Raw genomic sequence first — 13,160 nt, 5'->3', positions numbered from 1 at the left:
TTGGGGACCCCCCCCAGTAAGATTCTGGGGGCCTTGGAGGACCCCAAAAGCTCCCAGAAAGGTGCTGAGGGAGATGTAGCACCTCTAGGAAGGTGTTGGGGGACTTTGGGACCCCCCAGGGAAGTTCTGGGGGACTTGAAGGACCCCAAGAGCTCCCAGGAAGGTGTTGGGGGACTCAAGGACACCCGGGAAGGTACTGGGGGACTTGGGGACCCCCAAAAAAAGATATCGGGGGTCTTAAAGGACCCCAGAAAGGTGCTGGGGGACTTGGGGACCCCCCAGGAAGGTACTGGGTGGCTTGAAGGACCCCAAGAGCTCCCAGGAAGGTGTTGGGGGACTTGGGGATCCCCCAAAAACGTATTGGGGGACTTAAAGGACCCCAGTGACCCCCCAGGAAGGTTCCAGGGGACTTGGGGACCCCCCAGGAAGGTTCCGGGGGACTTGGGGTCCCCCCAAGAAGGTGCTGGGGGGCTTGAAGGACCCCAAAAGCTCCCAGGAAGGTGCTGGGGGACTCAAGGACCCCCAGGAAGGTGCTGGGGGACTTGGGGATCCCCCAAAACGTATTGGGGGACTTAAAGGACCCCAGTGACACTCCAGAAAGGTTCCAGGGGACTTGGGGACCCCCCAGTAAGATTCTGGGGGCCTTGGAGGACCCCAAAAGCTCCCAGGAAGGTGTTGGGGGACTCAAGGACCCCCAGGAAGGTGCTGGAGGACTTGGGGATCCCCCAAAAACGTATTGGGGGACTTAAAGGACCCCAGTGACCCCCCAGGAAGGTTCCAGGGGACTTGGGGACCCCCCAGGAAGGTTCCGGGGGACTTGGGGTCCCCCCAAGAAGGTGCTGGGGGGCTTGAAGGACCCCAAAAGCTCCCAGGAAGGTGCTGGGGGACTCAAGGACCCCCAGGAAGGTGCTGGGGGGCTTGAAGGACCCCAAAAGCTCTCAGGAAGGTGCTGGGGGACTTAAAGGACCCCAGTGACACCCCAGAAAGGTTCCAGGGGACTTGAGGACCCCCCACTAAGATTCTGGGGGCCTTGGAGGACCCCAAAAACTCCCAGGAAGGTGCTGAGAGACTTGCCCCCCCCCCCAGGAAGGCGCAGGGTGACGCCCAGCACCCTCAGCAAAATCCTGTGAGACTTTGGGGTCACCCAGGAAGGTTTCAGCCCTCCCCCCTCCCCCTCAAAACTCCCCCCCCTTTTTTTTTTTTTTTCCCTTTCTCAGGGGTGAAGGAGCTGAGCCGCAAACTGGTGATCGTCAACGGGGACGACCCGCTGAGCCGGCAGGCGCAGCAGAACGCGACGCTGCTCTTCAACATCCACCTGCGCTCCACCCTCTGCAGCCGCCGCATGGTGGAGGAGTTCCGCCTCAGCGGGGAGGCCTTCGACTGGCTGCTGGGCGAGATCGAGTCCAAGTTCAACCAGGCCATCGTGAGTTGGGGGGGGGGGCGGGGGGAGTTTAGAGTCAGATGTGGGGCTCTGGGGGTCAGATCTTGGGGTTTAAGGGTCAGATCTTGGGGTTTAGGGGTCAGATCTTGGGGTTTAGGGGTCAGATGTGGGGCTCTGGGGGTCAGATCTTGGGGTTTAGGGTCAGATGTGGGGCTCTGGGGGTCAGATCTTGGGGTTGAGGGGTCAGATGTGGGGCTCTGGGGGTCAGATCTTGGGGTTTGGGGGTCAGATGTGGGGCTCTGGGGGTCAGATCTTGGGGTTGAGGGGGCAGATGTGGGGCTCTGGGGGTCAGATCTTGGGGTTTAGGGTCAGATGTGGGGCTCTGGGGGTCAGATCTTGGGGTTTGGGGGTCAGATGTGGGGCTCTGGGGGTCAGATCTTGGGGTTGAGGGGGCAGATGTGGGGTTCTGGGGGTCAGATCTCAGGGTTTAGGGGTCAGATGTGGGGCTCTGGGGGTCAGATCTTGGGGTTGAGGGGTCAGATGTGGGGCTCTGGGGGTCAGATCTTGGGGTTTAGGGGTCAGATCTTGGGGTTGAGGGGTCAGATGTGGGGCTCTGGGGGTCAGATCTTGGGGTTTAAGGGTCAGATCTTGGGGTTGAGGGGTCAGATCTTGGGGTTTAGAGGGCAGATGTGGGGCTCTGGGGGTCAGATCTTGGGGTTGAGGGGGCAGATGTGGGGCTCTGGGGGTCAGACGTGGGGCTCTGGGGGCAGACACGGGTCAATTCTGGGTCCACATTCACAATATTCTTGGAGCCACATCTCAGAGGGGTTTGGTTGATGCTGTGGGACATTTTTGGGGCCCCCCTGACACCCCCTTTTCCTCAGACCCCCCCCGGGGAAATGGTGGGGGCAGACCTGGGTGTTGGAGACCAAATCTTGGTCACATACCCCCCCCCAAACCCTGATGGCCACCCAAAAGTCCTTCATGTTCACCCAGGACACCCCAAAGGTCACCATGGAGGGTGATGGGTCACCCAGGACACCCCAAGTCTTCCCCAGGAGCCCCCAAAGGTCCCTAAAGACCCCTCAGATGCCCTCAAGGCATCCAGGACCCCCCAGAATCCCCCAAAGACCCCTCAGATGCCCTCAAGGCTCATCCAGGACCCCCCAGAATCCCCCAAAGACCCCTCAGATGCCCTCAAGGCTCATCCAGGACCCCCCAGAATCCCCCAAAGACCCCTCAGATGCCCTCAAGGCTCACCCAGGACCCCCCAGAATCCCCCAAAGACCCCTCAGATGCCCTCAAGGCTCACCCAGGACCCCCCAGAATCCCCCAAAGACCCCTCAGATGCCCTCAAGGCTCACCCAGGACCCCCCAGAATCCCCCAAAGACCCCTCAGATGCCCTCAAGGCTCACCCAGGACCCCCCAGAATCCCCCAAAGACCCCTCAGATGCCCTCAAGGCTCACCCAGGACCCCCCAGAATCCCCCAAAGACCCCTCAGATGCCCTCAAGGCTCATCCAGGACCCCCCCAGAATCCCCCAAAGACCCCTCAGATGCCCTCAAGGCTCATCCAGGACCCCCCAGAATCCCCCAAAGACCCCTCAGATGCCCTCAAGGCTCATCCAGGACCCCCCAGAATCCCCCAAAGACCCCTCAGATGCCCTCAAGGCTCATCCAGGACCCCCCAGAATCCCCCAAAGACCCCTCAGATGCCCTCAAAGCTCACCCAGGACTCCTCGGGGGGATCTTCTTGGGTCCAGAATTGGGTCAATTTTGAGTCGATCTGGGATAATCTTGGAGCCACATCTCAGAGGGGTTTGGTTGATGCTGTGGGACATTTTTAGGGTCCCCCTGACACCCCGTTTTTTCCCCCCCCCAGGCCCACCCCGGGGAGATGGTGGGGGCGCTGGCAGCCCAATCGTTGGGTGAACCGGCCACCCAGATGACCCTCAACACCTTCCACTACGCCGGGGTGTCGGCCAAGAACGTCACCCTGGGTGTCCCCCGCCTCAAGGAGCTCATCAACATCTCCAAGAAGCCCAAGACGCCCTCGCTGACCGTCTTCCTGCTGGGCCAGAGCGCCCGCGATGCCGAGCGGGCCAAGGTGGGGCCACGGGGGGGCCACCATGGGGCCAGGGGACGTGGGGGATGGGGTGGGGCATGGTAGGAACTGGCCTCCTGGGGTTCCCTTCTTCTGCCGTGGGTGGAGGTTCTGTCCTGGGGTGGCCCCATGGCTTTGTTTTCTTGTGGTGGCCCCATGGCTTTGTGTCCCTGCCATGTCCCATGGTGGCCCCATGCCTTTGTGTCATTGCCATGTCCCGTGGTGGCCCCATGGCTTCATCTTCACATGTCCTTGTGTCCTCCATCCCCGTGGAGCTGTCCCTGAGTCCCCCATCCCCACGCAGATGTCCCCACGTCCCCCATCCCCACAGAGATGTCCCCGTGTCCCCCATCCCCGTGTCCCCCATCCCCACAGAGATGTCCCTGTGTCCCCCATCTCCATGTCCCCCATCCCCATAGAGATGTCCCTGTGTCCCCCATCCCCACAGAGATGTCCCTGTGTCCCCCATCCCCGTGTTCCCCATCCCCACGCAGATGTCCCCACGTCCTCCATCCCCACAGAGATGTCCCCGTGTCCTCCATCCCCACAGAGATGTCCCCGTGTTCCCCATCCCCATAGAGATGTCCCTGTGTCCCCCATCCCCACAGAGATGTCCCTGTGTCCGCCATCCCCGTGTCCCCCATCCCCACGGAGATGTCCCCATGTCCCCATCCCCACAGAGATGTCCCAGTGTCCTCCATCCCCACAGAGATGTCCCTGTGTCCCCCATCCCCGTGTCCCCCATTCCCACAGAGATGTCCCGATGTCCCCGTGTCCCTCATGTCCCCATCCCCATAGAGATGTCCCTGTGTCCCCCATCTCCATGTTCCCCATCCCCACAGAGATGTCCCTGTGTCCCCCATCCCCACGTCCTCCATCCCCACAGAGATGTCCCCGTGTCCCTCATGTCCCCATCCCCACAGAGATGTCCCCGTGTTCCCCATCCCCATAGAGATGTCCCTGTGTCCCCCATCCCCGTGTCCCCCATTCCCACGGAGATGTCCCCACGTCCCCCGTCCCCACGTCCCCCATCCCCACAGAGATGTCCCTGTGTCCCTCATGTCCCCATCCCCACAGAGATGTCCCCGTGTCCCCCATCTCCATGTCCCCCATCCCCACAGAGATGTCCCCGTGTCCCTCATGTCCCCATCCCCACAGAGATGTCCCTGTGTCCCCCATCCCCGTGTTCCCCATCCCCACGCAGATGTCCCCACGTCCTCCATCCCCACAGAGACGTCCCCGTGTCCCTCATCTCCATGTCCCCCATCCCCATGGAGATGTCCCACATCCCCCATCCCTGTGTCCTCCATTCCTGTGTCCCCCATCCCCATGGAGATGTCCCCACATCCCCCATCCCTGTGTCCTCCATTCCTGTGTCCCCCATCCCCACGGAGGTGTCCCGCCATCCCTGTGTCTCCCATCCCCGGACCCCCCTGCCACCCCCCCCCCCATGCCAACACCCTGTCCCCCCTCCTTTCCCCCAGGACATCCTGTGCCGCCTGGAGCACACCACGCTGCGGAAGGTGACGGCCAACACCGCCATCTACTACGACCCCAACCCTCAGAGCACGGTGGTGGCCGAGGACCAGGAGTGGGTCAACGTCTATTATGAGATGCCCGACTTCGACGTCAGCCGCATCTCGCCCTGGCTGCTCCGCGTCGAGCTCGACCGCAAGCACATGACCGACCGCAAACTCACCATGGAGCAGATCGCTGAGAAGATCAACGCTGGTGGGTCCGCGGGGATATGCTGGGGGTCTTTGGGGGGTCCTGGGTGAGACTTGAGGGCATCTGAGGGGTCTTTGGGGGGTCCTGGGTGAGACTTGAGGGCATCTGAGGGGTCTTTGGGGGGTCCTGGGTGAGACTTGAGGGCATCTGAGGGGTCTTTGGGGGGTCCTGGGTGAGACTTGAGGGCATCTTGAGGGGTCTTTGGGGGTCCTGGGTGAGACTTGAGGGCATCTGAGGGGTCTTTGGGGGGTCCTGGGTGAGACTTGAGGGCATCTGAGGGGTCTTTGGGGGGTCCTGGGTGAGACTTGAGGGCATCTGAGGGGTCTTTGGGGGGTCCTGGGTGAGACTTGAGGGCATCTGAGGGGTCTTTGGGGGGTCCTGGGTGAGACTTGAGGGCATCTGAGGGGTCTTTGGGGGGTCCTGGGTGAGACTTGAGGGCATCTGAGGGGTCTTTGGGGGGTCCTGGGTGAGACTTGAGGGCATCTGAGGGGTCTTTGGGGGGTCCTGGGTGAGACTTGAGGGCATCTGAGGGGTCTTGGGGGGTCCTGGGTGAGACTTGAGGGCATCTGAGGGGTCTTTGGGGGGTCCTGGGTGAGACTTGAGGGCATCTGAGGGGTCTTTGGGGGGTCCTGGGTGAGACTTGAGGGCATCTGAGGGGTGTTTGGGGGGTCCTGGGTGAGACTTGAGGGCATCTGAGGGGTCTTGGGGGGTCCTGGGTGAGACTTGAGGGCATCTGAGGGGTCTTTGGGGGTTCTGGGTGAGACTTGAGGGCATCTGAGGGGTCTTTGGAGGGTCCTGGGTGAGAATTGAGGGCATCTGAGGGGTCTTGGGGGTCCTGGGTGAGACTTGAGGGCATCTGAGGGGTCTTTGGGGGGTCCTGGGTGAGACTTGAGGGCATCTGAGGGGTCTTTGGGGGGTCCTAGGTGAGACTTGAGGGCATCTGAGGGGTCTTTGGGGGTCCTGGGTGAGACTTGAGGGCATCTGAGGGGTCTTTGGGGGGTCCTGGGTGAGACTTGAGGGCATCTGAGGGGTCTTGGGGGGTCCTGGGTGAGACTTGAGGGCATCTGAGGGGTCTTGGGGGGTCCTGGGTGAGACTTGAGGGCATCTGAGGGGTGTTTGGGGGTCCTGGGTGAGACTTGAGGGCATCTGAGGGGTCTTGGGGGGTCCTGGGTGAGACTTGAGGGCATCTGAGGGGTCTTGGGGGGTCCTGGGTGAGACTTGAGGGCACCTGAGGGGTCTTTGGGGGATTCTGGGGGGTCCTGGATGCCTTGAGGGCATCTGAGGGGTCTTTGGGGACCTTTGGGGGCTCCTGGGGAAGACTTGGGGTGTCCTGGGTGACCCATCACCCCCCATGGTGACCTTTGGGGTGTCCGGGGTGAGCATGAAGGACTTCTGGGTGGCCATCAGGGTTTGGGGAGTGACCAAGGTGCCACCCCTCCGTGTCCCCTCGCCAGGTTTTGGGGACGATCTCAACTGCATCTTCAACGACGACAACGCGGAGAAGCTGGTGCTGAGGATCCGCATCATGAACAGCGACGAGAACAAGATGCAGGAGGTGGGGCTGGGAGCACCCGTGGGTGCTGGTGGGACCGGTGACAGGGGCTGGGTGTCACCCCCTTGTCCTCTCCCCACCCCAGGAGGAGGAGGTGGTGGACAAGATGGACGACGACGTTTTCTTGCGCTGCATTGAGTCCAACATGTTGACGGACATGACGCTGCAGGGCATCGAGCAGATCAGCAAGGTGGGGGGAAGGCGAGGGCACCCATGGGTGCTCAGAGGCGTGCCGGGGCTTTGGGGGGTCCTGAGGAGCACGTGGAGGTCTCCATGGAGACCTTCAGGAGGTCAAGGACACCCATGGTGACACCTGGAGGCACCTGAGAAGGTCCATGGCTCCCCAGGGTGTCCTCTCAGGTGCCCAGGCAGCACCCATGGGTGCTCATGTGGGTGCCCAGGCTCTTGGTAGACCTTGAGGAGCACTTGGATGTTCTCCATGGAGACCTTCAGGAGGTCAAGGACACCTGTGGTGATACTTGTGGACACATGTGAAGGTCTCTTTCTACTCAGGGTGTCCTTACAGCTGCCTGGGGTGTCCCCCAAGTGGTTGGGTAGCACCCATGGGTGCTCATGTGGGTGCCAGGGCTCTGGTGGGTCTTGAGGAGCACTTGGAAGTTCTCCATGGAGACCTTCAGGAGGTCAAGGACACCCGTGGTGACACATGTAGATGCATTTGAAGGTCCATGGCTGCTTGGAGCATCTCCCCACCCACCCAGACAGCACCCATGGGTGCTCTTCACCGTATTTCCCCCCCCTCTCCTTTCCCAGGTGTACATGCACCTCCCGCAGACGGACAACAAGAAGAAGATCATCATCACGGAGGACGGCGAGTTCAAGGCCCTCCAGGAGTGGATCCTGGAGACCGACGGCGTCAGCCTCATGCGGGTCTTGAGCGAGAAGGACGTGGACCCCGTGCGCACCACGTCCAACGACATCGTCGAGATCTTCACCGTCAGTTTGGGGGGGTTTTGGGGGGGTTTGGGGGGGGATTTGGGGGTTGGTTTTCACACCACCACCACCTTGGGTGGGGACATCACCTTGCGGGGGGGGTGGTTTGGGGGTGTTGGGTTGGGGATGGGGGTTTGGGGGTGTTGAAGGGGCTAGAAATGGGGGTTTATTGGGGTTTGGGGGTGTTGGAGGGGCTGGAAATGGGGGTGTATTGGGGTGTTGGAGGGGTTGGAAATGGGGGTTTGGGGGTGTTGGAGGGGTTTGGGGGTGCTGGAGGGGCTGGATCTGGGGATTTATGGGGATTTGGGGGTGCTGGAGGGGCCAGAGTTGGGAGTTTCTGGGGGTGCTGGAGGGTTTGGGGGTGCTGGAGGGGCCAGAGTTGGGGGTTTCTGGGGGTGCTGGAGGGTTTGGGGGTGCTGGAGGGGCCAGAGCCAGGGGTTTCTCGGGGTTTGAGGGTGTCAGAGGCGTTTGGGGGTGCCGAAGTGGCCAGAGCTGGGTGTTCACGAACTGTGATGCGCCCATTGCTCAGGTACTGGCCATTGAGGCCGCGCGCAAGGCGCTGGAACTGGAGGTTTATTGGGGTGTTAGAAGCATTTGGGGGTGCTGGAAATGGGGTTTATTGGGGTTTGGGGGTGCCGGAGGGGCTGGAGCCGGGGTGTTCACGAACTGTGATGCGCCCATTGCTCAGGTCCTGGGCATTGAGGCCGTGCGCAAGGCGCTGGAGCGGGAGCTCTACCACGTCATTTCCTTCGACGGTTCCTACGTCAACTACCGGCACCTGGCGCTGCTGTGTGACACCATGACCTCCCGCGGCCACCTCATGGCCATCACCCGCCACGGCGTCAACCGCCAGGACACCGGCCCCCTCATGAAGTGCTCCTTCGAGGAGACGGTGGGGCCCCACGGGGTGGGGGGGGTGGAAATGGGGGTTCGGGGGGTTGGAGAGGGTGGAAATGGGGGTTTGGGGGGGTTGGGGGGTTGGAAATGGGGGTTTAGGGGTGTTGGAGGGGTTGGAAATGGCAGTTTGGGGGTGTTGGAGGGTTTGGGGGTGCTGGAGAGGGTGGAAATGGGGGTTCGGGGGGGTTGGGGGGGTGGAAATGGGGTTTGTGGGGGTTTGGGGGTGTTGGAGGGTTGGGAATGGGGGTTCGGGGGTGTTGGAGAGGGTGGAAATGGGGGTTTGGGGGTTGGAAATGGGGTTCGGGGGTGTTGGAGGGTTCGGGGGTGCTGGAGAGGGTGGAAAATGGGGGTTTGGGGGTGTTGGAGGGGCTAGAAATGGGGGTTCGGGGGAGTTGGAGGGGTTGGGGGGTTGGAAATGGGGGTTCGGGGGTGCTGGAGAGGGTGGAAAATGGGGGTTTGGGGGGGTTGGGGGGTTGGAAATGGGGGTTCGGGGGTGTTGGAGGGGGTGGAAATGGGGGTTTGGGGGTTGGAAATGGGGGTTTTGGGGGGTTGGGAGGGGCAGTTTGGGGGTTTGTTGGGGTTTGGGGGTGTTGGAGGGGCTGGAAATGGGGGTTCGGGGGCGTTGGGGGGTTGGAAATGGGGGTTCGGGGGCGTTGGGGGGTTGGAAATGGGGGTTTAGGGTGTTGGAGGGGCTGGAAATGGCAGTTTTGGGGGTGTTGGAGGGTTTGGGGGTGCTGGAGAGGGTGGAAATGGGGGTTCGGGCGGGTTGGGGGGGTGGAAATGGGGGTTTGTGGGGGTTTGGGGGTGTTGGAGGGTTGGGAATGGGGGTTCGGGGGTGTTGGAGAGGGTGGAAATGGGGGTTTGGGGGGGGTTGGGGGGTTGGGAATGGGGGTTCGGGGGTGTTGGAGGGGCTGGAAATGGGGGTTCGGGGGTGTTGGAGGGTTTGGAAATGGCAGTTTGGGGGTGTTGGAGGGTTTGGGGGTGCTGGAGAGGGTGGAAATGGGGTTGGGGGGGTGGAAATGGGGGTTTGTGGGGGTTTGGGGTGTTGGAGGGTTGGAAATGGGTTTGGGGTTGGAAATGGGGGTTCGGGGGGGTTGGTGGGGTTGGAAATGGGGGTTTTGGGGGGGTTGGGAGGGGCAGTTTGGGGGTTTGTTGGGGTTTAGGGTGTTGGGCTGGAAATGGGGGTTCGGGGGTGTTGGAGAGGGTGGAATAGGGGTGTATTGGATGGTGATGGAGGGGTTGGTGGGTTGGAAATGGGGGTTTGGGGTTTGGGGTGTTGGAGGGGCTGGAAATGGGGGTGTTGGAGGGGTTGGGGGGTTGGAGATGGGGTTTGGGGGGTTTGGGGGTTGGAAATGGGGGTTTGGGGGTGTTGGAGGTTTGGAAATGGGGTTTGTTGGGGTTTGGGGGGGCTGGAAATGGGGGGTTGGAGGGGTTGGGAGGGGGCAGTTTGGGGGTTTGTTGGGGTTTAGGGGTGTTGGGCTGGAAATGGGGGTTCGGGGGTGTTGGAGAGGGTGGAAATGGGGGTTTTGTTGGGTGTGTTGGGGTTTGGGGGGGCTTGGAGGGGCTGGAAATGGGGGGTTGGAGGGGTTGGGGGGTTGAAATGGTTTTTTTTGGGGTGTTGGAGGGGTTTGGGGGGGCTGGTGATGACTGGGGCTGGGCTGAGCGTGGGTTTTGGGGTGGATGGGACAGATTTGGGGGAGGAATTGGAGGGGTTTGAGGGGTTTGGGGGTGTTGGGGGGACAGAAGTCGGGCTGGGAGCGGGATTTTGGGGTGCTGGGGGGTTTGGGGGGGCTGGAGATAAATCGGGGGGGGCTGAGCCACGGGATTTCGGGGTGTCGGGTGTGCGGAAGGCGAGTGGCGGGTGGGATGGATTGGGGGGTGTTGGAGGGGTTTGGGGGGGCTGGGAGGGGGATTTGGGGGGCTGGAGATAAATTGGGGGGGGCTGGAGATAAATTTGGGGGGCTGGAGATAAATCGGGGGGGGCTGGAGCTGAATTTGGGGGGGGCTGAGCCGCGGGATTTCGGGGTGTCGGTGCAGGAGGCGAGTGGAGAATTGGAAGGAATTGGGGGGCGGGGGGGGGGATCGAAAGGGGTTGGAGGGGCTGGAAATGGGCTGGGCGGGGGATTTTGGGGTGCTGGGGGGGGTTTGGGGGGGCCGGAGCTAAATTTGGGGGGGCCAAGCTGTGGGATTTTGGGGTGTCGAGTGCCGGAGGCGCATGGGATGGATTTGGGGGGACTCGGTGGAGTTTGAGGGGTGTTGGAAGGGTTTGAGGGTGTTGAGGGGGGTCGTGTGTTTTGGGGGGGGGGGGGGGTCAGGCTTGTCGTAGAGGGGGTGTACCCCAAAATTGAAGTTTTGGGGGGCCCCCCCGGCGCAGGTGGACGTGCTGATGGAGGCGGCGGCGCACGGGGAGAGCGACCCCATGAAGGGGGTGTCGGCGAGAACATCATGTTGGGGCAACTGGCCCCCGCCGGCACCGGCTGCTTCGACCTCCTCCTCGACGCTGAGAAATGCAAACACGGCATGGAAATCCCCAGCGCCCTGCCGGGGCTGGGCGTCGGAGGCCGTAAGAACCCCAAAATCGGAAAGGGGGGGATCCCCAAAATATCGGGGGACCCCAAAAATCCCGATGGCTGGGGGTTACGGGGGAGGAGGGAGGCGCAGGGCGAGGGGGGGTGGTGGCATGGAGACAGTGTCAGCGTGGGCATCATCCAGCTCTGATATTGGGGTGCCCTCCAAGGTTTTGGGGTACCCCTAAGATGTCTGGGTACCCTGTAATGGAGAGGGGTCCCCAAAATATCGGGGCACCCCAAAAATCCCGATGGCTGGGGGATACGGGGGAGGAGGGAGGCGCAGGGTGAGGGGGGTGGTGGGATGGAGACGCTCAATGTCAGCGTGGGCATCATCCAGCTCTGATATTGGGGTGCCCTCCAAGGTTTTGGGGTACCCCTAAGAGGTCTGGGTAGCCTGTAATGGAAGGGGGGTCCCCAAAATATCGGGGCACCCCAAAAACCCAAATGTCTGGGTGCTGTGAGGGAAGAGGGGACAGAGCGTAGGGGTGGTGGGATAAAGACCCTCAATGTCAGCATAGCCAGCATTCAGCTCTGATATTGGGGTGCCCTCCAAGGTTTTGGGTCCCCCCAAGACGTCTGGGTAGTCTGTAATGGAGAGGGGTCCCCAAAATATCGGGGGACCCCAAAAATCCCGATGCTGGGGGATACAGGGGAGGAGGGAGGCGCAGGGCGAGGGGGGTGGTGGGATGGAGACAATGTCAGCGTAGCCGCCATTCAGCTCTGGTATTGGGGTCCCCCACAAGGTTTTGGGGTCCCCCTAAGACATCTGGGTAGCCTGTAATGGGAGAGGGGTCCCCAAAATATCGGGGGACCCCAAAAATCCGATGGCTGGGGGTTACAGGGGAGGAGGGAGGCGCAGGGCGAGGGGGGGGTGGTGGATGGAGACGCTCAATGTCAGCATGGCCGCCATTCAGCTCTGATATTGGGGTCCCCCTGAGATATTGGGGTCCCTCCAGGTGTCTGGGTGCCCTGTAGCAGGAGGGGGGGTTCCCAAAATATTGGGGGACCCCAAAAATCCCAACGTCTGGGTGCTACGAGGGAGGGGGGACAGAGCGTGGGGGTGGTGGGATGGAGACCCTCAATGTCATCCTGGTCATTCAGCCCTGATATTGGGGTGCCCCCAAGGTTTTGGGGTCCCCCAAGACATCTGCGTACCCTGTAATGGAAGGGGGGTCCCCAAAACATTGGGGGACCCCAAAAACCTGGATGTCTGGGTGCTACGAGGGAGGGGAGAGACACAAGGGTGGTGTCATGGAGACCCTCAATGTCATGGCCACCATCCAGCTCCACTCTCGGGGTCCCCCCCAAGGTTTTGGGGTCCCCCCAAGACATCTGGGTACCCTGTAGCAGGGGGGGGGTGTCCCCAAAACATCGGGGGACCCCAAAACCCCAAATGTCTGGGTGCTATGAGGGAGGAGGGGGACACAAATGTGATGTCATCGTGGCCACCCTCCAGCCCCACTATTGGGGTCCCCCCCCGAGCTATTGGGGTCCCCCCCCGAGCTATTGGGGTCCCCCCACACCTGCCCCCCCTCTTTCGCAGCCACCGGGATGTTCTTCGGGTCAGCCCCCAGCCCCATGGGGGGGATGTCCCCCGCCATGACACCGTGGAACCAGGGTGCCACACCCGCCTACGGGGCCTGGTCCCCCAGTGTGGGTGCGTGAGGGGATACTGGGAGCACTGGGATAGACTGGGGGGGAGCTGGGGGTGTTCTGAGGGGGTGGGGTAGAGGGTTTGGGGGGGCTCTGGGGTAGAAGGGGGGATCAATGGGATGGGTGGGGTTGGGGTGCTGGGGGGGCAGACTGGGGGGGGCACTGGGGTAGACTGGGGGGGGGCACTGGGGCAGATTTGGGGTCCTGGGGGCAGATTTGGGGGTACTCGGGGTAGTTTGGGGGCCCAGGAGCAAGGGGGGGGCAGATTTGGGGTCCGTGGGCAGATTTGGGGGTACTCGGGGTAGTTTGGGGGCCCAGGAGCAA

The 13,160-nt window shown here is 62.0% G+C and overlaps 1 protein-coding gene across 1 annotated transcript in view; it reads left to right on the top strand.

Moving 5' to 3' along the window:
* Positions 1 to 12,848, top strand: part of LOC141919053 (DNA-directed RNA polymerase II subunit RPB1-like) — a 42,223-nt gene extending 29,375 nt beyond the window's left edge. The window contains 10 exon segments of the mRNA XM_074814051.1: positions 1,218 to 1,423; positions 3,264 to 3,488; positions 4,970 to 5,216; positions 6,668 to 6,768; positions 6,851 to 6,955; positions 7,537 to 7,719; positions 8,405 to 8,608; positions 10,988 to 11,047; positions 11,050 to 11,176; positions 12,727 to 12,848. Of these exon segments, the coding sequence (XP_074670152.1) occupies positions 1,218 to 1,423; positions 3,264 to 3,488; positions 4,970 to 5,216; positions 6,668 to 6,768; positions 6,851 to 6,955; positions 7,537 to 7,719; positions 8,405 to 8,608; positions 10,988 to 11,047; positions 11,050 to 11,176; positions 12,727 to 12,848 (1,580 nt within the window).
* Positions 12,849 to 13,160: the final 312 nt, after the last annotated feature.

Source organism: Strix aluco, unplaced genomic scaffold (genome assembly GCF_031877795.1).
Source record: "Strix aluco isolate bStrAlu1 unplaced genomic scaffold, bStrAlu1.hap1 HAP1_SCAFFOLD_183, whole genome shotgun sequence".
NCBI lineage: Eukaryota > Metazoa > Chordata > Aves > Strigiformes > Strigidae > Strix > Strix aluco.
The sequence above is the reverse complement of the archived record's forward strand: the minus strand, read 5'-3'. Positions and strand labels throughout refer to the sequence as shown.